The 24,135-nt window shown below is 44.1% G+C and overlaps 1 protein-coding gene across 1 annotated transcript; it reads right to left on the bottom strand.

Moving 5' to 3' along the window:
• Positions 1 to 763: 763 nt before the first annotated feature.
• naaladl1 (N-acetylated alpha-linked acidic dipeptidase like 1) lies at positions 764 to 23,906 on the bottom strand. Its single transcript, XM_041836415.2, has 19 exons — positions 23,363 to 23,906; positions 23,002 to 23,174; positions 22,559 to 22,680; positions 17,226 to 17,345; positions 14,029 to 14,221; positions 13,493 to 13,586; positions 13,254 to 13,358; positions 13,076 to 13,161; positions 12,788 to 12,907; positions 11,846 to 11,931; positions 11,573 to 11,636; positions 11,150 to 11,217; positions 10,762 to 10,853; positions 10,265 to 10,358; positions 9,998 to 10,079; positions 8,028 to 8,201; positions 1,436 to 1,523; positions 1,210 to 1,302; positions 764 to 995 (listed from the first exon to the last, which is right to left on the bottom strand). Exons 1-19 carry the CDS (start codon positions 23,557 to 23,559, stop codon positions 818 to 820), a joined length of 2,229 nt encoding a protein of 742 aa, XP_041692349.1. The 5' UTR covers positions 23,560 to 23,906; the 3' UTR covers positions 764 to 817.
• Between the last annotated feature and the right edge of the window lie 229 nt (positions 23,907 to 24,135).

The following is a 24,135-nucleotide window of genomic DNA, read 5'->3' as shown; positions in this document are numbered from 1 at the left end:
TGCTGATCATAGAGATCCTATTAAATTACTAGAGGGGGGCTATGTGATGAACCCTCAAAGTTCCAGTCTTATTGGAATGAATGGCAGTAGAGGCATGATTCTGATTTTATTTATACAGGACAATAAAAGTAAGGCATGTGATGTATCAGAAATTGTGTAATATAATTATTGTCAACCTAAAATATTGTTATATAATTATAAATACAGTTTATACAGGTTTTATACACATTTTCTGTATAAATAGCCTCTAAAGTATATGTAAACAGACCATAAATATCCAACTTTTTTTCTAGGAAAGCTGTGAGTGCAATTATATGATACGATATCAGTACTTGTTGCATTTACAACTTGTCTAAGTCCTTATCATCAACTGATTTCAGCCAGCGTATGGCTGTGGATTGACTGCATTGTTTGAATGGAATGTTGGCATATTGGCAGTTAATTTGAAAATAATTATGGAATCATTCCTCTAAAACTGTCTGGATAGCTAGCTAACAAACATACAGCGCAGATACATTCTTCAAATTCATTATTTTACACAATATCTTAACACAGCACTGCCAAACCATGGTTGACCAACTCCCTGACCAAAATGGCTAACCTTACCATCATATACCATCACCATCACAGAAAGGTTCTTGTCCATTCTAGTATTCTAATCCCTAATTCTAAATGCCCAACTGCACATTGATGATGCTCTGTGAGACAGTCTCTTCTCCACAGAAATATAATTAAAACATGAATATATATATATATATATATATATATATATATATACTGTGTGTCATATAACATGTACAGTATCTCTATGTTTTCTCTAAATGACGTCCCCCAGTGTGTGAGCGGCTCCCTGTATGGCCTGGATCAGGGTGGACAGCTGACGGTGTGCTTCTTTCCAGTCGCTGTCCAGTCCAGTTGACGTAGCTCTGGCATACGCATCAGCCAGTCCTGGGAAGGTAGGCTGTCCAGCATTACTGGACGCCCAGATCACATGTCTGGAAGAGGGAGCGCGAGAGGGGGAGAGATGGAGAGCAATGGACAGAAAGAAGGTATGGTGAGTGATGTTAGATGGTCAGAGGAGGGAAGAGAGAGGGAGTAGTCTAAGCGTGCAATGAGGCATTCAATGAAAGGTGCACGAAACATCAAATATGCTAGATGGTCAAAAGTGGATTCTCATCTAGTAGATAGAACATAACATAGTTTCCCAACCTGAATCCATATCGATCAGGGAACGCCACCGGGTCCAGGAAAGCCCTGTCCAGGAGCATCAGTTGGTCATTGATCCTACGTACCTTCAAGGGCCTAAACATGGACAAAGCACTGGTTTAGAATGGTTTAGAGAGAGTGTGTGTGTCTGTGCGTGTATGTGTGTGTGTGTGTGTGTGTGTGCATGTGTGTGTGTGTGTGCATGTGTGTGTAAAGAGCTACCACTCACGTCTCGTCAGCCAAGTCTGAATCTCTGATCAGCTTGTCCAGGCTGGCGGCTGCAAAGCGGAAGTTACTCACAGCATCCTTTAATGGCTCTGAAACAAGAGCAGGGACAGGATATTCTATAACAGTGTTTCTCAACCTTATAATATTGCTGACTGGTCCCTGAGATTGTGTGTGTGTGCATGTGTGTGTGTGTGTGTGCATGTGTGTGTGTGTGTGTGTGTGTGTGTGTGTGTGTGTGTGTATGTGTGTTTTCTCTAAACAACTTAAACCAGAGGTTCCCAAACTTTCTTGATATTGAAAAAGAATTGCGACCCCACCATGTAAAAAAAAGTGATCTAATCAACGGCCAATGTTTACTTTTTTAATTGAGGCTATGTCAGTCTATTACAAATCAGTCTGACAGAACTTTTGACAGTATTTCAATCTGAAGGAAGTATTGTTTGAAGTGACTGAAATGTATCATATAGACACTCACTCTACACACACGTACACATGGATGTTGTATTGTAAATATGTGATAGTGGAGTAGTGGCCTGAGGGAACACACTAAATGTATTGGGTAAAGTGTTATGAAATATAATGTCATGTAATATTTTAAATTGTATATAACTGCCTTAATGTTGCAGGACCCCAGGAAGAGTAGCTGCTGCCTTGGCAGCAGCTAATGGGGATCCTTAATAAATACAAATACAAATACAAAGGTATTGGGAAGTTCAGAATATCATCAGGCAATCGTTTTGTATGATCTTCTGTGTAGAAAATAACATCATGATCTTTTCCCCCATTCTGATTGGCTGCCTGGTCTTGACCTAATGTTCTAATGAGGCTTGTGGGCATTCTAGAGGGAAAAGGAAGACATACGTGTTCCTGAGTCTTATCGTTCAGCGATGAGGTCATAATATTTTGTCACTTAAACTGTTTAAAAGATGAAGCCACATTATCAGAAACCGTACTGTTACAGCAGCTAGTGGCTCCCGGGGGGGTTACTGACTGAATTAGCTGTTTTACAGTGGCTTGCGAAAGTATTCAGGCATGTTTCCTATTTTGTTGCCTTACAACCTGTAATTAAAATAGATTTTGGGGGGGGTTTGTATCATTTGATTTACACAACATGCCTACCACTTTGAAGATGCAACATATTTTTTCTTGTGAAACAAACAAGAAATAAGACAAAAAAACAGAAAACTTGAGTGTGCATAACTATTCACCCCCCCCCCCAAAGTCAATACTTTGTAGAGCCACCTTTTGCAGCAATTACAGCTGCAAGTCTCTTGGGGTATGTCTCTATAAGCTTGGCACATCTAGCCACTGGGATTTTTGCCCATTCTTCAAGGCAAAACTGCTCCAGCTCCTTCAAGTTGGATGGGTTCTGCTGGTGTACAGCAATCTTTAAGTCATACCACAGATTCTCAATTGGATTGAGGTCTGGCCTTTGACTAGGCCATTCCAAGACATTTAAATGTTTCCCCTTAAACTCCTCAAGTGTTGCTTTAGCAGTATGCTTAGGGTCATTATCCTGCTGGAAGGTGAACCTCTGTTCCAGTCTCAAATCTCTGGAAGACTGAAACAGGTTTCCCTCAAGAATTTCCCTGTATTTAGCACCATCCATCATTCCTTCAATTCTGACCAGTTTCCCAGTCCCTGCCGATGAAAAACATCCCCACAGCATGATGCTGCCACCACCATGCGTCACTGTGGGGATGGTGTTCTCGGGGTGAAGAGAGGTGTTGGGTTTGCACCAGACATAGCGCTTTCCTTGATGGCCAAAAAGCTACATTTTAGTCTCATCTGACCAGAGTACCTTCTTCCATATGTTTGGGGAGTCTCCCACATGCCTTTTGGGTAACACCAAACGTGTTTGCTTAAGCAATGTCTTTAAGCAATGGCTTTTTTCTGGCCACTCTTCCGTAAAGCCCAGCTCTGTGGAGTGTACGGCCTAAAGTGGTCCTATGGACAGATAATCCAATCTCCACTGTGGAGCTTTGCAGCTCCTTCAGGGTTATCTTTGGTCTCTAGTGGTGTTGCAGACTCTGGGGCCTTTCAGAACAGGTGTATATATACTGAGATTATGTGACACTTAGATTGCACACAGGTGGACTTTATTTAACTAATTATGTGACTTCTGAAGGTAATTAGTTGCACCAGATCTTATTTAGGGGCTTCATAGCAAAGGGGTGAATACATATGCACGCACCACTTTTCCGTTATTTATTTTTTAGAATTCTTTGAAACAAGTTATTTTTTTCATTTCACTTCACCAATTTGGACTATTTTGTATATGTCCATTAAATGAAATCCAAATAAAAAATCTATTTAAATTACAGGTTGTAATGCAACAAAATAGGAAAAACGCCAAAGGGGATGAATACTTTTGCAAGGCACTGTAGCTGTTTAGCCACAAACATAGCATCAGCTACTGCCTCCATTTATCTATCCACCCACCCCTCTACCCTTCCATTACCTTTCTACCCCATCTCCATCTATCCACCCACCCCACTACCCTTCCATCACCTTTCTACCCCATCTCCATCTATCCACCCACCCCACTACCCTTCCATCACCTTTCTACCCCATCTCCATCTATCCACCCACCCCACTACCCTTCCATTACCTTTCTACCCCATCTCCATCTATCCACCCACCCCACTACCCTTCCATTACCTTTCTACCCCATCTCCATCTATCCACCCACCCCACTACCCTTCCATCACCTTTCTACCCCATCTCCATCTATCCACCCACCCCTCTACCCTTCCATTACCTTTCTACCCCATCTCCATCTATCCACCCACCCCACTACCCTTCCATCACCTTTCTACCCCATCTCCATCTATCCACCCACCCCTCTACCCTTCCATTACCTTTCTACCCCATCTCCATCTATCCACCCACCCCACTACCCTTCCATTACCTTTCTACCCCATCTCCATCCCTCCATCCACCCCACTACCCTTCCATCACCTTTCTACCCCATCTCCATCTATCCACCCACCCCACTACCCTTCCATTACCTTTCTACCCCATCTCCATCCCTCCATCCACCCCACTACCCTTCCATCACCTTTCTACCCCATCTCCATCTATCCACCCACCCCTCTACCCTTCCATCACCTTTCTACCCCATCTCCATCCCTCCATCCACCCCTCTACCCTTCCATTACCTTTCTACCCCATCTCCATCCCTCCATCCACCCCTCTACCCTTTGTGACGTCACGAGAGGCTACACAGCTTTCAGCGGGATTGCTCAAGTAGTGCAAGGAGACAAGGTTCAAACAAAACAAGGAATTTATTATAGGTCTTGGGAAATTAACGAAAATATAACAAAATTCTGTTCTCTTGTGGCTCTTTAAGGGTTAACAGTTCAGGGATGTCTCTTCCACATCCAAAATCATAATTCTCACTCGCTCAGATAACTTTTCCCCAGCCTTACTGTAGTCCACGTTGCAGCTAGTGGCCAACCCAGCAAAAAGTCCTTCCAAAATCTCTCACGTATTTCCACAGGTGCATATATCCAAAGGTGAGTATTTCCCAAAGGTAAGTATCTCCAAATCCTTATATTCCTCATGGAAGTGGACGTGCAGCACTCTTGTCCTCTAGAGAGCCCAGCTTGGAGACTGTGTCTCTTCCCTTCCCAAACCTTCAGCTCATCAGCTCCTCATTTGTTTCAGCTGCGTGGGAAGATTGGCCATAGAGGGGTGGAGTTCCCGACCATACCAGCAGATGGAGCCATAGCTGTCTGGGTTTGCAGCCACCTCAGGGGGATGTAACGTCCCTCCAGGACACAGCCTCTCGTGACATCACACATCCCCTCCTCGGGACCGACGTCCTCGTCGGGGTAAAGGCAGCGAAGAAGGCATCACGCCGGGAGAGGGCGTCCGCATTGCCGTGGTGCTTGCCAGACTGCTCTCTCTTCAACTCCTCCAACTCTAGGACCAGGGACTCAGCCTCCTGTTGTCTCTCCTTGAGTTTCTTACTGAACGCATCAGCCTTGGTTTTAGCAGAGTTTAGCTTCTGTTGAGCAGCTTTCAGTTCCTTCTCTCTCTCTGCCTCCGCATTCTTCATCTTGTTCTCCAACACCTTGTACTTCTCCTCTGCCTTCTTCTGGACCTCCTTACTACTGCGCAGGGTCTCCTCACACTCCTCGATGGTCCTGCGCAGCCTCTCCAGCTCCTCCTGTTGCTTAGGGAAGGAGCTCTGTTGGAGTTTAGCCTGGAGGATATCTAACTCTTCTGTCTTCATGTCTAACTGTTGCTTTAACAAACGATACCTCTCAGCGGTCCCCTTCAGACCAGACAGTTCTTTGTCCAGATTCTGTAGCTCCGTCTCTGTGTCGGTCTGGCCACCTGCCATCCCTATCAGAGCCCGGGCGGGAGTGAGTAACTCGGAGGATTGCACCGGAGCCTTCCCAGGATGAGTCTTGCCTCTCCGTTTCCGAGGTACTCGGGTTATCCTCTCCTGAGACTCTCTCCAGAGTGGGTAAAAGGCTGGGCAGTCTCGTCCCAATTAGGACAGGGACGGGAGGGAATCAACCACCCCCGCCGTCGTGTGTATGGTTCCCCGTGTGCTGGTCATTGTAAGTTCAGTAATGGGGTATTCTCTGGTGTCCCCATGGACACAGGAAACTGGGAGGACTTTCCCCGGGGTCAGACACGTTGGGCCCACCAAATCCTTACGCACCAGGGTGGCCCGGCTACCAGAATCCAGTAAGGCCTCCACATCATGGTGATTCACAGTTACCGGGCAGGTGGGGGTCGATCTGGGCCGCCATCTACGACTCCCAAGAGCGAGGCAAAACGGTGTGTGGGTGCTGAGCTGGAGGACTCCGCAGTGGGCATAGGTTCATCGGCTGGTTTCCCACACTGCCAGGAGATATGTCCCATCTCCCCACACCGGTAACACTGTCGAAGTTTCCCCCTCCTGGTGTACTCTTCTTGGACCCGCCTGGTTTCTGGCTCCCCCTGGAGCCGGGATAAGACCTGACGTGGCTGGGTTCGAGACCTTGGGGGTCCTTTGGACGGGTTCTTCCCATTTGTGGTGGGGCCGCCCTCCTGGGGTCTTTTCGGGAAGCATTCAGCATCTCCGCTGTGGCCTGGTACTTTTCCACAGCTTCCACGGTCAGATCAGCCGTGGTCAAGGCCTGTTGACTGATGAACCGTTTGGCCTCATAAGGCAGGGCGCGTAGGTAACGATCCACCACAACGGCCTCCACCACCGCCGCTGCTGTATTCCTCTGCGGATCCAGCCATTTCCTTGCGATTCGGACAAGTTCATGCATCTGCGCCCGAGGAGGTTGGTCTGGTTGGAAGGTCCAACTGTGAAAGCGCTGGGCCATACCAAACTTTGTGAGTCCATATCTGCTGAGGATCTCAGACTTCAGGGCATCATAGTCAGTAACCTGGTCAGGGCCCAGGTCCCGGACAGCATTCAGCGATTCCCCGGTTAGAAAGGGGGCTAACAGACCAACCCACTGTTGCTTGGGCCAGGCTTCCCTAGTGGCCGTGGCCTCAAATGCATGCAGGTATGCCTCAATGTCATCGGTAGCTCCCATCTTAGATATAAAGTCACTTGCCTTTATTGGGCGGGTATTTTGGACCACCCTCTGTCTCTGCAACTGCAATTCCTCTGCCTTCAGAAGGTTGGCTTTCTTTTGCTCCTCCAAGAGAGCCACGTTTGCTTGCATCTGGGCTTGCTGGCCAGCAACAAGGGCTTTCAATATGTCCTCCATTTCAGTCGGCGGGGAGCCTACGGCCAACTTGGAAAACTGGGTGATCAAACCTTCGGTATCCTCCTCTGACATGCACTATTAACGCTTGAGCTGCCCGTATTCTCCACCATCTGTGACGTCACGAGAGGCTACACAGCTTTCAGCGGGATTGCTCAAGTAGTGCAAGGAGACAAGGTTCAAACAAAACAAGGAATTTATTATAGGTCTTGGGAAATTAACGAAAATATAACAAAATTCTGTTCTCTTGTGGCTCTTTAAGGGTTAACAGTTCAGGGATGTCTCTTCCACATCCAAAATCATAATTCTCACTCGCTCAGATAACTTTTCCCCAGCCTTACTGTAGTCCACGTTGCAGCTAGTGGCCAACCCAGCAAAAAGTCCTTCCAAAATCTCTCACGTATTTCCACAGGTGCATATATCCAAAGGTGAGTATTTCCCAAAGGTAAGTATCTCCAAATCCTTATATTCCTCATGGAAGTGGACGTGCAGCACTCTTGTCCTCTAGAGAGCCCAGCTTGGAGACTGTGTCTCTTCCCTTCCCAAACCTTCAGCTCATCAGCTCCTCATTTGTTTCAGCTGCGTGGGAAGATTGGCCATAGAGGGGTGGAGTTCCCGACCATACCAGCAGATGGAGCCATAGCTGTCTGGGTTTGCAGCCACCTCAGGGGGATGTAACGTCCCTCCAGGACACAGCCTCTCGTGACATCACACCTTCCATTACCTTTCTACCCCATCGCCATCCCTCCACCCACCCCTCTACCCTTCCATCACCTTTCTACCCCATCTCCATCCCTCCATACACCCTTTCACCCCTACTCCTTCGCTATCACCCATCCGTCTGTGTGTGTGCTAGTGACTGTGACCCACTTATAGAGATGCTGTGTGCTGCCAGTCCATCAGTGTACAGCTCCAGGGCTTTATTGAGGTATCCCTCCAGAGTCTCTGCATAGTCACTGCAGTTGAACGGCAACAGAAGGCTATCAGCCAATCGCATCAGGACGTTCCCTGCCGTCCTGGCAACCGTCTGGTGACTGGTGAACCCTTAGGGGAAGAAGGAGAGAGAGAGAGAGAGAGAGAGAGAGAGAGAGAGAGAGAGAGAGAGAGAGAGAGAGAGAGAGAGAGAGAGAGAGAGGGAGGGACGTTAGGGTAGGAAATATTCAGTAAAGAGAGTTCATGAGTAGTGATATCAGGGTAAAGATATTGACAGGAAAGGGAGAGAGAGACCAAGTAGAAAGACAATAGAGAGACATATATATACAGCTCTGGAAAATATTAAGAGACCACTGCAAATATTTCTTAAATCAGCATTTCTACATGTATGACAGCCATTCCATTCCAGTGTCTGTTGAATTCCAACACAGGCACACCTAATTCTATTGAATTAGGTACTGATTAGGTGATCACCTGAACCAAATCTTATTTAACGAGGAAAAGTATAAAAACCACTGCTGTGGTCATCACTATCCTCTTGCAATAGGACCAGCTGGATGGCAAAAACAGTGCTAATAGTACCTCAAAAGTAATATTAATCAAAAAATAACTATTGACCATGCCAAAAGAGTTGAAAAGGAAAGTTTTGAGTGAGGAAAAGAAGGGTTCAATTCTGGCTTTACTGGCAGAGGGATACAGTGAGCGTCAGGTTGCTTCCATCCTTAAAATGTCAAAGACGGCGGTTCATAAGAACAAGGTCAAGCAGCAGACATTGGGGACAACAAAGCTAAATACCGGCAGAGGGCGAAAATGACTCTCTACTGACCGGGATGCCAAATCATTCAAATGTCACTCAACAACCGTAGGATGACATCAAGTGACTTACAAAAATAATGGCAAATGGCAGATGGGGTGAAGTGCACGGCGAGGACGGTTCGAAACAGGCTCCTAGGGGCAGGGCTGAAGTCGTGCAATGCTAGAAAAAAGCCCTTCATCAATGAGAAGCAAAGAAGAGCCAGGCTGAGGTTTTTGCAAAAGACCATAAGGATTGGACCGTAGAGGACTGGAGTAAGGTCATCTTCTCTGATGAGTTCCATTTTCAGCTTTGCCCAATACCTGGTCGTCTAATAGGCAGATATGTCTTAGTGAAGGACGCATGAATCAAGCCACGTACAAGGTTGTCCTGGAAGAAAACTTGCTTCCTTTTGCTCTGACATTGTTCCCCAACTCGGAGGATTGGTTTTTCCAGCAGGACAATGCGCCATGCCACACAGCCAGGTCAATCATGGTGTGGATGGAGGACCACCAGATCAAGACCCTGTCATGGCCAGCCCAATCTCCAGACCTGAACCCCATTGAAAACATCTGGAATGTGATCAAGAGGAAGATGGATGGTCACAAGCCATCAAACAAAGCCGAGCTGCTTGAATTTCTGCACCAAGAGTGGCAACATCAATGTGAAAGACTGGTGGAGAGCATGCCAAGACGCATGAAATCTGTGATTGAATCTAAGTTAAAACATTGGTATTGTGTTGTTTAAAAATGAACATGAACTTATTTTCTTTGCATTCTTCGAGATCTGACAACACTGCATCTTTTTTTGTTATTTTGACCAGTTGTCATTTTCTGCAAATAAATGCTCTAAATGACAATATTTTTATTTGGAATTTGGAAGAAATGTTGTCAGTAGTTTATATAATAAAACAAAAATGTTATTTTTATCCAAACACATACCTATAAATAGTAAAACCAGAGAAACGGATCATTTTGCAGTGGTCTCTTATTTTTTTCCAGAGCTGTATATATATATAGAGAGAGAGAGAGAGAGAAAGAGAGAGCGATACTGAACTCATAAGGCCAACAGCAGTTGGTTTGTCTTGACGTTCCTCCTGTAGCCCCCTGCTCACCTGGGTCGATGAACTTGGAGGAATAGTCAAAGGTGTCGTATGCAGTGTGGTACGCTGGGTAGATTCTAGCTCTTGTTTTGGTCTGCATGAAAACAGCATGATCATGGGACGTGACTTAGAGGACTAATTGATCAATTGTTAAGTCAGTGAAATGACTCATTGTGTGTGTGTGTGTGTGTGTGTGTGTGTGTGTGTGTGTGTGTGTGTGTGTGTGTGTGTGTGTGTGTGTGTGTGTGTGTGTGTGTGTGTGTGTGTCTCATGTCTTACTCTGTCGTAGGTATAGGAGATATCCATGGAGGTGATTCCAAGGAAGTGGATGAAGGCAGCGTAATCACTTCCTGCCCCGGTCAGAAAACCCACACTGTGAACAAAAACAACACAAATAAAACATCAACCAATCAAATATCTGCTATGACTGCCAATTAACTGAAGAGCCAATTCAAATCCCTAAAATCAGTCTCATCAATCAATCAATCAATTTTATTTTATATAGCCCTTCTTACATCAGCTAATATCTCGAAGTGCTGTACAGAAACCCAGCCTAAAACCCCAAACAGCTAGTAATGCAGGTGTAGAAGCACGGTGGCTAGGAAAAACTCCCTAGAAAGGCCAAAACCTAGGAAGAAACCTAGAGAGGAACCAGGCTATGAGGGGTGGCCAGTCCTCTTCTGATGCGAGGCATTTCACTGACATGTCTTAAATAGTCCTCTATGTCTCGTCACATGACCCTACAGTTTCATGCAAAGAGGAGGTAGGCTACTCACTTGGGGATGACTCCGTAAGTGGGGCTAGTACGGTTGAAGTAGCGGATCCAGTTGTCGTAGACGGATGTTGAGTCTGATCCAGGTGTCTTCACCTGTAGAAAAGCAAACAAACATATTTTCATACTTTTCACACCATTTTTGTTTGCTTCTTTTTGGAAAAAGGAAATAAAGATAGATTGATAAACTGTCAAATGTTTTGGCACCACTGTAAGAGTCAGATATTTTTAACCATCCACTGTTGGTTTGACAAACTATGAAAGGAGTAGGAATACCCACACACTGTTGTACGCTTATATTTTTCTGCAACACTTTCTACAAAGTTTATGTGAGCATACAACAACAATGGGAGGTACGTTTTACTACAGACGGCATCGAGAAGAGGCCTCACCTGTTTGGAGGCCTTGAGGATAACGCTCTGAGCAGAGGGGGACCCCGATGCCCTTAGAGTAGCGTTAGCTGGAGCAGGGGATGACTGGAGGTCAGTGTTTCAGCCAGGGCTGGGTCAAATGCAATACTTCCACTACACATAGAGAAGGTTTCCTGGACACAGATTCTCCATTTTAAAGTGCTTTTTAGTTCAGGACTTGGCTTGTGTCCAGGAAACCAGCACTTATTAACTGATAACTATGTGTTACTGTAAATAGTTGATCTAGGATCAGCTTTGCCTTTTAGATCATAATGAATAATATTACAGATCCTAGATCAGCACTGATTTAGGATCTGATCAACACACTGATTTGTGGCGACGGGCCCTGATTGTTGGGAGTAAAATACCAGCAGTTTAGCATGCTACCTCCATCATCACTCTTACCGAATACAGATATGTCCACGTTGATGTAGGCGACAGAACGTTCGCTCAGCCTGCTGTAGTACTCCTGGGGAGGAGAGGTCTGTGTTATCTTATCTCTATCAGAACACCATGATGTGCATCTCTTCCTTCTAGGGAACCTTTCCTTGACCCTGTGTTGCTGCTTGGCTTTTAGAGGGTGAAGGTCGGGTTACTGTAAAACACTTTGTGACAACAGATGATGTAAATAGGGCTTTATAAAATAAAGTTTTATTGATTTAGATACTTTTTATTCACCTCAGTGTACTCTGTGGATCCGATCAGACCAAACTCCTCGGCTCCCCAGCTCCCAAAGATGATGGACCTCCGTGGCCTCCATTTCCCTGACATACAGGCGGTAGTCAGACTTGAAATTCCCATGTTCACTGTTTACTGCTCCCAAAAACAGTGACTGGGTATCATTTTTGTCAGTTCAGTAGTTCCTCTTTTCTGTCCAACTCCTGAGCCCAGTTAGATGTGGGTAAAACCCCTCTCCTTCCTAACCCCCCATACCATACTCACCCTGCTTGAACATCCTATTCCTCCTAAAACCACCTCACCTCCCTAACCCAGGTCTAACTCCCTAACCCAGGTCTAACTCCCTAACCCAGGTCTAACTCCCTAACCCAGGTCTAACTCCCTAACCCAGGTCTAACTCCCTAACCCAGGTCTAACTCCCTAACCCAGGTCTAACTCCCTAACCCAGGTCTAACTCCCTAACCCAGGTCTAACTCTCTAACCCAGGTCTAACTCCCTAACCCAGGTCTAACTTTCTAACTCAGGTCTAACTCCCTAACCCAGGTCTAACTCCCTAACTCAGGTCTAACTCCCTAACCCAGGTCTAACTCCATAACTCAAGTCTAACTTCTTAACTCAAGTCTAACTCCCTAACCTAGGACTAACTCCCTAACCCAGGTCTAACTCCCTAACCCAGGTCTAACTCCCTAACCCAGGTCTAACTCCCTAACCCAGGTCTAACTCCCTAACCCAGGTCTAACTCCCTAACTCAGGTCTAACTCCCTAACCCAGGTCTAACTCCCTAACCTAGGTCTAACTCCCTAACCCAGGTCTAACTCTCTAACTCAGGTCTAACTCCCTAACCCAGGTCTAACTCCCTAACCCAGGTCTAACTCCCTAACCCAGGTCTAACTCCCTAACCCAGGTCTAACTCCCTAACCCAGGTCTAACTGTGATACTCACCCTGCTTGACCATCCGTCCCAGCACCCGGGTCACCTCCAGCATCACGGAGGTTCCACTGCTGGGGTCGATGGCCCCGTGAACCCAGCTGTCTCTGTGGTTACCGTAGATCACATACCTGTCTATGGGACAAAGACTTGAATTAGATTAGAGAAACCGTCAAGCTGGTCTGCTTTAAAATGTGTGTGTGTGTGATTCTTCACTGTCTGTGTTTTTGTATATTAACTGTTTTGTCTGCATAATGCACAATACATATGTCCTCATATTGCTTGACTCGATGCTTGACTCACCTGGCTCAACACTGCCTCGAATCACCCCCATCACATTGGCAGAATTCTTCAGCTCCTCACGGTTATAGATGTCCAGTTTTACATCGCTGGAACAGTGACACACATTTTTTTTTTTTGTTGACATACATACTGCTAAACTTGATATTGTGGTACTTTATAGAGATTTCCCAATTCCCACCTGTTGTTGAAGGTGGATGTTGATTTGAATCCTGGTCCCCCCAAATTATACGTGCACTTGAATGCTCCCTGCCATTCGGATGGAGCGGGCTCTCCTCCCAGCGCACTGCAGAGATGACCAATCAAATACGGCAGGCAGGATTCAGAACCAATCACATTGGGCGGACCCCTCTTGGACACCAATCAGCTCTCCACAAAAGTTAATGACGTCACAATGGACCAACGGTCAACCCCACTCACCAGATCAAGGCATAGGCATCCTCAAACCCGATTGGTTGAGTCGGGATTGGCGGGATCCCGGTGATATTCTTAGCTGGTATTCTGTATGTGTCATCTGCAGATGGAAATGTCGGAAGTGGGAACTGTGAAAACGCCTTGGAAAGTCTGAGTTACAGAGATGATCAATGTACTTCTGATGGCGATCACATACATGTGAATACGGTCAATGATGGCCAATATTTGTAGCCTCTACAGCAATCAAATTGTAACCTATTTTAGCTTCAATCTCGACAATTCTGTAACTATATAGTCAGGGGTTTACTACCTTTTGATTCCAACTGTCACTATAATGTTAAAGGTCAAAAGGTCATTTAACAGGAAGTTTAGCAGATAGAGTATCTCTTTAATGGACTGAAATGTGTGCTAACTGATTCAAAATGGCTGTTAGTCAAGATCATTTTGAGATGATGATATCTCATTTTGAGGGTCATAGGTCCTACCTTCTTATAACAAGTCAATTATTTACCACCACATCATCATAATGCATAACGGGTTACCTTTAGCGGCCAGGTAGGGTGTCAGCATGTCTCCATAGTGGGTGTTGAAGGAGCCCCTCTCCACTCCTGAGGGGGGCATGTACCAGGAATAGGGGTACGTCTCGTTGGTGTCGGACATCTTGCCATCGTTGATGTCCCACGGGTCGGTGTAGACCAGCACCCCGATCACACCGTACGGAGCTGCATTGATGGCCTGGAGAAGGCATGACACGACAGTCAAAGTGTTAATGTTAGTCTTGGTCTGCATCTGAAATGACACCCTATTCCCAATATAGTGCACTACTTTTAAACAGAGCCCACCCAGCAAACCAGGAACATTCCCAGAACATTAGCTAAGTTTCTCATTAAGTTCTAGTTAGAGTTTTATCTAACATTAGGATGATAACAGCCAAAAACATTCAGAGAATGTTTTTGATCAAATCAATTTATTTATCAAAAATGTTTTAGGTTAAATATCCTTGGAATTTTCTCCTAACATTCACTAAAATGTTGTGCTCAACATCTGTAACAACCACTACAGTACATGTTTGTATAACACATTTGCCTGATGTTGTAATAACGTTCCGATAACAGATTTAATCTGTTAATTAAAGGTTCCCAGAACGCTTCATTAGGTTGTGGGAACAGTCTGGTGGGAACATTGTGGGGACATCACAAAATATATGTTCCCAAAACAACATAAAAACTGTCCAGTTGTGCGGATGATTCTACAATGTTTCTTTTAGGGTGCAAAAAACATTCACCTGATGTTCGTTCCCAGAACACATTTTGTCTGTTTTTCAGTGGTTTAATACAAACATTCTATAATCATCACCACCAATGGACAGTTTTTGTGTTATGAGAACATTTGCCACGACCAAATACATTTTCTGGGAACCTTCACAGAACCAATTTTGGTTTGCTGGGCAGAGTGCCATTTTGGACGCATGGTGTTAGTATGCCCTGTTCCAATACTTTGAAAATCCTTCAGAAAGTATTCACACCCGTTGACTTTTTCCACATTTTGTTGTGTAACAAAGTGGGATTAAAATTGATTTAATTGTAATTTTTTGTCAACGATTGTCACGATCGTCGGAGGAAGTGGACCAATGCGCAGCGTGATAAGTGAACATACTTATTTATTGAACGAACAAAACAACAAACGATACGAAACGTGAAGTCCTTGGTTACAATACACACCATACGGAACAAGATCCCACAAATGACAATGCCCAAACGGCTGCCTAAGTATAGTTCCCAATCAGAGACAACAAGCAACAGCTGATTCACGTTGCCTCTGATTGAGAACCACCCCGGCCAACATAGAAACACAAGCACTAGAACTTAACCACAGAACACAAACACATAGAAACTACACACCCTGGCTCAACATATAAGAGTCCCAGAGCCAGGGCGTGACAACGATCTAAACAAAATACTCTGTAATGTCAAAGTGGAAGAAGAATTCTAACATAAAAAAAACAAGAAAAATACACTAATATACAATATCTTGATTAAATAATTATCATAACCCCTGAGTCAAGAATCACCTTAGAATCAACTTTGGCAGCGATTACAGCTGTGAGTGTTTCTGGGTAAGTCTCTAAGAGCTTTGCACACCTGGATTGTACAATATTTGTACATACTTTTTTTCAAAATTCTTCAAGCTTTGTCAAGTTGTTTGTGGATCATTGCTAGACAGCCATTTTCAAGTCTTGCCATAGGTTTTCAAGCCGATTTAAGTCAAAACTGTAACTAGGCCACTCAGGAACATTCAATGTCGTCTTGGTAAGCAACTCCAGTGTATATTTGGCCTTGTGTTTCGGATTATTGTCCTGCTGGAAGGTGAATTTGTATTCCAGTGTCTGTTGGAAAGCAGACTGAACCAGGTTTTCCTCTAGGATTTTGCCTGTGCTTAGCTCTACTTGATTATTTTTATCCTAAAAAACTCCCTAGTCCTTGCCGATGACAAGCATAACCTTAACATAATGCAGCCACCACCATGCTTGAAAATATGGAGAGTGGTACTCAGTGATGTGTTGTGTTGGATTTGCCCCAAACATAACGCTTTGTAATCAGGACATAAAATTAATTAATTTAGCAACACATTTTTGCTGTTTACTTTAGTGCCTTATTGCAAACAGGATGCATATTTTGGAATATTTGTATTCTATACAAGCTTCCTTCTTTTCACTCTGTCAATTAGGTTAGTATTGTGGAGTAACTACAATGTTGTTGATCCATCCTCCGTTTTTTTCTATCACAGCCATTAAACTCTGTAACTGTTTTAAAGTCACCATTGGTCTCATGGTGAAATCCCTGAGCGGTTTCCTTCCTCTCCGGCAACTGAATTAGGAAGGACGTCTGTGTCTTTGTAGTGACTGGGTGTATTGATACACCATCCAAAGTGTAATTAATAACTTCACCATGCTCAAAGGAATATTCAATGTCTGCTTTTGGAAAAACCTCCTTGGTCTTTGTGGTTGAATCTGTGTTTGAAATTCCCAGCTCGACTGAGGGACCATACAGATAATTGTATGTTTGGTGTACAGAGATGAGGTAGTCATTCAAAAATCATGTTAAACACTATTATTGTACACAGAGTGAGTCAATGCAACTTATGTGACTTGTTAAGCACATTTTTACTCCTGAACTTATTTAGGCTTGCCATAACAAAGGGGTTGAATAGTTATTCACCCAAGACATTTCAGCTTTTCATTTTTTATTAATTAGATTTTTTTATATATATATATATATATATATATATATATATATATATATTTATTTATACTTTGACATTATGGGGTATTGTGTGTAGGCTAGTGACAGAAAATCTAAATTTAATCCATTTTAAATTCAGGCTGTAACACAACAAAATGTGGAATAAGTCAAGGGGTGTGAATACTTTCTGAAGGCACTGTATGTGAACCATTTCTTACAGGATATTTCGACCGTTTTTTTGTACGTGTCAAATTACAGTAGGCTACAAGCTATGTAAAGTACCATATTTACAATAGGAGTCTGAATATTTACCCTAGGAGTCTGAATATTTACCCTAGGAATCTGAATATTTACCATAGGAGTCTGAATATTTACCCTAGGAATCTGAATATTTACCCTAGGAGTCTAAATATTTACCCTAGGATTTCTGAACAACCAAACGTCATCCCAAAAAAAATAAAATGAAATGGCATTTGCAGCCAATGAAATGGGCTCACCTTCCCTGCTCTCCCCTCCCCTCCATATCTGGTGATAGCGATGGTCCCTGTCAGGTCCAGGGTCTGGTTGAGTAGGAGGTAGTCACTGGGCTTCCCTTGGTTGGCGTAGACCAGTCTTCCCTGAACACACACACACACACACACACACACACACACACACACACACACACACACACACACACACACACACACACACACACACACACACACACACACACACACACACACACACACACACACACACACACACACACACACACACACACACACACACACACACACACACACACACACACACACACACACACACACAGAGACACAATCATTGAACCACAATCTACCTCCATCTAAAACTAAGACTGATATCAATTGACTGTAGGAGATATCAAACTGATATCCGAGTGATCAGTAGATTGTAGTAGATATCAGTCTGGTATCAGTAGACAATACCAGGAGATAGACACCACAGGCTTAACATATTATTGCTTTATTATTGACTATGTCATCATTACAGTTTATCACTTTGGTTTTCACAAGTACTGTATGTGGTGAATGTTCTAAACTCTGAGTACAAAACTCCAAACTGGTACGACTTGTAACGGTCTAACATTCAAAACCTTTCATCGTGCATTCATTTTGTTTGTAGACATCTTTCACCACACAACCATTGATCCAAAATATAAGTTTACTATGAAATATAATAACAACCAGTTAATCCAATAGCAAAACACTTGAGATACATGTTTTCAAAATTGCCCTTTGAATGCACAGTACAGTGCTGTATATTAGAGTACATTACACTGTTTTCACATTAGGCAATACACTAGCACTACCCTTTCAAATCGACTGAACATCACATTTCCATAATTTCTATCCCATGTGTGATCAAAGTTGTGATCATTGAAGACGTCTTTCACAATCATTGATGCAAAAAATGCATGTATTGTTCAGATATAATTACAACATAGGTGTACTGTAATCAAATGAAACAAATGAAATGAATAAAATAAACATAATGTTTAGCAGGCACTAGTTTGCATCAAGCCATACTTGAGAAAATAGCACCAAAGCGATTGAAACAATGATGTATATAAACCCTGGATTGCCGACGCCATGAATTGGCTGTTGAGAGGCTTTGAAGCCACCGGTCGGCCATATTGTAACTCCCCAGTAGGAGCAGTCCTCCATAGGAATTAATGGAATTCTACAGTATTTCAATTAAATGTTTCAAGGACAAAATTACATGTATTTAAGTATTTTTGTTGTTGCAGTGGGGACAGTAAACATTAGTACTGTAAACAAAAAAAACTTTCAGGAAACTGTTTTTATATATTTTTTATAATTAGCTCACATAATATATTTTAAAAGTATGCATTAAGATGTCTGTAATAGACTAAAAAAAGTGTCAAACAAGAGCGTAGACGTTAATAAATGCATTTCTAGAGCTTTCAATATATGTTTTACAATGGAGGAGGAGTACCCAAGATGGCTGGGCGGTGACTTCAATACAGCGCCCCCTGTCCGTCATCCAGGGTTTATACACGTCATTGGATTTAAAAATAAATAAATAAAAAGTATTGTAGTGGTCCTGTACGTGGCTCAGTTCATAAGAGCATGGCGCTAGCAACACCAGAGTTGTGGGTTCGATTCCCACTGGGGTCACATACCAGAATGTGTGGACTGATGTCACTTTGGATAAAAGTATCTGCTACGTAAATGGCATATATTACAGTACTGTATTGGCCAATGCAATTTCACTAGAGCAGTGTGAACGCCCCAAAGTCTGTTGTAAAATCTATAGGTTTACCAAACGTTTAACTGATCATCAGTTAAGAGTAGTCGGATTATGTAAATGTAAAAAATATGTTTTAACAAAAAATAAAGAGAATCGTATCAAAAGTAATGTGAAAGGAAATTACTTTATATGAACATGTGTTGCAATGAACGTATTTCTAGATTAAACACTGATTACGTTTTGTGAAAAAGTGACTGTACTTAGTCAATTGAAAATGTGCTCAGAGTTTTGAAACAACTGCCTTTCTGATGATCTATTTTGAGTTTTGTAATAAAAGATTTGTGAAAATGTACCACAAAGCGATAAAAAAAAGTATAATGTTATCTGATGAGACACATCATAAAACATCTTCCCTTTTGACCTTGAGTGGATTATCTAAAATCTTTATAAGAATTTAACAACAGCCTCAAAGGTCGTGCCTTGACGATGCAGTGGGTGTCACAGAAAGGCAACATTTATGACATGAGGTCAATAAAACTGGTTAACCAATTACCTCAGTACAAAGAGAGATCAAAGAGAGACAGCTGATGTTCTGAAAGAGCTGCAAAATCTGGACCCCTACAAACCATCTGGGCTAGACAATCTGGACCCTTTCTTTCTAAAACTAGCCGCCGAAATTGTCGCAACCCCTATTACTAGCCTGTTCAACCTCTCTTTCGTAACGTCTGAGATCCCCAGAGATTGGAAAGCTGCCGCGGTCATCCCCCTCTTCAAAGGGGGTGACACTCTAGATCCAAACTGTTACAGACCTATATCCATCCTGCCCTGCCTTTCAAAAGTTTTTGAAAGCCAAGTTAACAAACAGATCACCGACCATTTCGAATCCCACCGTACCTTCTCCGCTATGCAATCCGGTTTCCGAGCTGGTCACGGGTGCACTTCAGCCACGCTCAAGGTCCTAAACGATATTATAGCCGCGATCGATAATAGACAGTACTGTGCAGCCGTCTTCATCGACCTGGCCAAGGCTTTCGACTCTGTCAACCACCGCATTCTTATTGGCCTTGGTTTCTCAAATGACTGCCTCGCCTGGTTCACCAACTACTTCTCAGATAGAGTTCAATGTGTCAAATCGGAGGGCCTGTTGTCTGGACCTATGGCAGTCTCTATGGGGGTGTCACAGGGTTCAATTCTTGGGCCAACTCTTTTCTCCATGTATATCAATGATGTCGCTCTTGCTGCTGGTGACTCTCAGATCCACCTCTACGTAGACGACACCATTTTGTATACATCTGGCCCTTCATTGGACACTGTGTTAACAAACCTCCAAACGAGCTTCAATGCCATACAACACTCCTTTAGTAGCCTCCAACTGCTCTTAAACACTAGTAAAACTAAATGCATGCTCTTCAATCGAACGCTGCTGGCACCCGCCCACCCGACTAGAATCACTACTCTCGACGGGTCTGACCTAGAGTATGTGGACAACTACAAATACCCAGGTGTCTGGTTAGACTGTAAACTCTCCTTCCAGACTCACATTAAGAATCTCCAATCCAAAGTTAAATCTAGAATCGGCTTCCTATTTCACAACAAAGCCTCCTTCACTCATGCTGCCAAACATGCCCTCGTAAAACTGACTATCCTACCGATCCTTGACTTCTGCGATGTCATTTACAAAATAGCCTCCAACACTCTACTCAGCAAATTGGATGTAGTCTATCACAGTGCCATCCGTTTTGTCACCAAAGCCCCGTATACTACCCACCACTGTGACCTGTACGCTCTTGTTGGCTGGTCCTCACTACATATTTGTCGCCAAACCCACTGGCTCCAGGCCATCTATAAATCACTGCTAGGCAAATCCCCGCCTTATCTTAGCTCATTGGTCACCATAGCAACACCCACCCGTAGTATGCGCTCCAGCAGGTATATCTCACTGGTCATCCCCAAAGCCAACACCTCCTTTGGCCGCCATTCCTTCCAGTTCTCTGCTGCCAATGACTGGAACGAATTGCAAAAATCTCTGAAGCTGGAGACTCTTATCTCCCTCACTAACTTTAAGCATCAGTTGTCAGAGCACCTTACCGATCACTGCACCTGTATACAGCCCATCTGAAATTAGCCCACCCAACTACCTCATCCCTATATTGTTATTGTTATTTATTTTGCTCATTTGCACCCCAGTATCTCTATTTGCACATCATCTCTTGCACATCTATCATTCCAGTGTTAAAACTAATTTTGCACTATGGCCTATTTATTGCCTTACCTCCATAACTTGCTACATTTGAACACACTGTATATATATTTTCTGTTGTATTTTTGACTTTATGTTTTTTTACCCCATATGTAACTCTGTGTTGTTGTTTTTATCGCACTGCTTTGCTTTATCTTGGCCAGGTCGCAGTTGTAAATGAAAACTTGTTCTCAACTGGCTTACCTGGTTAAATAAAAGGTTAAATAAATAAAAAATCATGAAAGACACCTTTCTTTCCATCTGTCCTGTCCGTCCACCCACATATTGTCTATACACAGACACGGTATCTTTCTAAATAACTAGACTACACAGAGTGCCCAGTGAGCTGAATGACCCAGAATAGGTCATAACTAAACTACACAGAGTGCCCAGTGTGCTGAATGACCCAGAATAGGTCATAACTAAACTAGACAGAGTGCCCAGTGTGCTGAATGACCCAGAATAGGTCATAACTAAACTACACAGAGTGCCCAGTGTGCTGAATGACCCAGAATAGGTCATAACTAAACTACACAGAGTGCCCAGTGTGCTGAATGACCCAGAATAGGTCATAACTAAACTACACAGAGTGCCCAGTGAGCTGAATGACCCAGAATAGGTCATAACTAAACTACACAGAGTGCCCAGTGTGCTGAATGACCCAGAATAGGTCATAACTAAACTACACAGAGTGCCCAATGTGCTGAATGACCCAGAATAGGTCATAACTAAACTACACAGAGTGCCCAGTGAGCTGAATGACCCAGAATAGGTCATAACTAAACTACACAGAGTGTCCAGTGTGCTGAATGACCCAGAATAGGTCATAACTAAACTACACAGAGTGCCCAGTGTGCTGAATGACCCAGAATAGGTCATAACTAAACTACACAGAGTGCCCAGTGAGCTGAATGACCCAGAATAGGTCATAACTAAACTACACAGAGTGCCCAGTGTGCTGAATGACCCAGAATAGGTCATTTAACTGATAGACTGTGGTGAAGATAACATAAAGAACATGACCATCCTTGGATCTTGGATGTGGTTCAGAAAGTCAGCTTTGGGTGTCCTGCAGGGGGCGTCGGCTGCATAGGCCCAGGATCCTCCTGGTCTGTTTGTCTGTTTGTCTGTCTGTGTGTTGGTGGGTAAAGGCCTACCTTTGGGTGTCCTGCAGGGGGCGTCGGCTGCATAGGCCCAGGATCCTCCTGGTCTGTCTGTCTGTTTGTCTGTCTGTGTGTTGGTGGGTAAAGGCCTACCTTTGGGTGTCCTGCAGGGGGCGTCGGCTGCATAGGCCCAGGATCCTCCTGGTCTGTCTGTCTGTCTGTTTGTCTGTCTGTGTGTTGGTGGGTAAAGGCCTACCTTTGGGTGTCCGGCGGGGGCGTAGGCTGCATAGGGCTGAACCACCTCAGGATCCTCCTGGTCTGGACTGTATGCCTTCTCCTTCTCTCTGGCAGTGTACAGGACAGCATCAGAGGGGCTCACTGCAACACACACACACACAGTAGTAAGAAAATGTTGATTTTGCTGCAGAATCATATCCATAGAAATAACAACAACCAAAGACATTTCACAAGGAGTACGACACATAATACACAGCATAACATGGACCACTTAACCTCCTAATGCTACACAACACCAAGCTTGGTTTACCTCCTAATGCCACACAACACCAAGCAGAAGAACAACTACTAGCAAGTATAACATGCGACTTTTACATGAGTGCCTGGCTGGGTCAAAAGCAGTGCACTATTTAGTATAGGCCAGGGTTAGAGTTTAGGACGCACCCTAAGCCCATGACTCACCCACGGTGACCTTGTTGGGGGTGTTGGGGTCTGGGAAGGACAGGTAGACCTTGTACTCCTCCCTCCAGGCCTGGTCCAGACCTGTGTCTGGGTCCTGCCACCTCTTCAACATGTACTGAACAGTCTTCTCATCCCCTGTCGAGGTCGCCATGTGGGGCACTTTAGTCAGTTCCCTGGAGAGACACATGGGGACGAGGGGGCGATCATGAGAGAGATGCTCGCTGAGGACGTTTGACGTGTGTGTGTGTGTGTGTGTGTGTGTGTGTGTGTGTGTGTGTAAGGAAATCTAAAGAGACTGGTACAGTATCCAGCAGCATGTGATCTGATTGATCAATTGATTGATTGATATCCAGCATCTGACCTGAGGTTCTCCTGTATCGCAATGTTGTCCACCTCTGCGATAAACTTCTGGATGAGAGCCTCGTCTACATCCTGGGTCACGTCCATTACCCAGCCAGGGGTGGTGGAGCCCTTCTGGATGCCGAAGTGCCCCAACAGGATGCCTGCAGTCAGCACCAGAGCTGCTCCGAGACTACCCAGCAGCACCTTCTTCAGCATGGTCCTCCTGGTCCTCTTCCTGGAGATCTACTCTGGAACACTAGAACCAGGTCTCTAACACTCTAGAACTAGAACCAGGTCTCTAACACTCTAGAACTAGAACCAGGTCTCTAACACTCTAGAATTAAGTCTCTGACTAACGGTTGACATACACAAGCTTCCCCTGAACACACAAACACAAATGAAGTCTATTCCAGAGTTCCAGAGAAGAGCCTTTTGGTTGGTTACTGGTTGAAGTAAGTCTTTTTCTTCTTCTGATGAGCTCCTGAACACTCGGAGGCAGGGTGAAAGACAATCGTGTGTCCAAATAGGATGTCCAGCGGGATATGTGGTTCACTGTCTGCATAATACGCCCTTTATGGCCCTCCCCAATTCCCACTATAAAGTTTAATGATTACTTTTTTTGCAGAGGTGATGGACTTTGAAACACACACACACACACACACACACACACACACACACACACACACACACACACACTCTTGTTCAATGTTGCACATTGTCCAACCTCTTGAGAAGATTCCCAAATATTGTGCTCAGGTCAGGTAGTGCTGTTGGACTGGTAGGCTATGCATG

Source organism: Coregonus clupeaformis, chromosome 18, assembly GCF_020615455.1.
Source record: "Coregonus clupeaformis isolate EN_2021a chromosome 18, ASM2061545v1, whole genome shotgun sequence".
NCBI lineage: Eukaryota > Metazoa > Chordata > Actinopteri > Salmoniformes > Salmonidae > Coregonus > Coregonus clupeaformis.
This window is presented reverse-complemented; position numbering and strand designations above follow the sequence as displayed.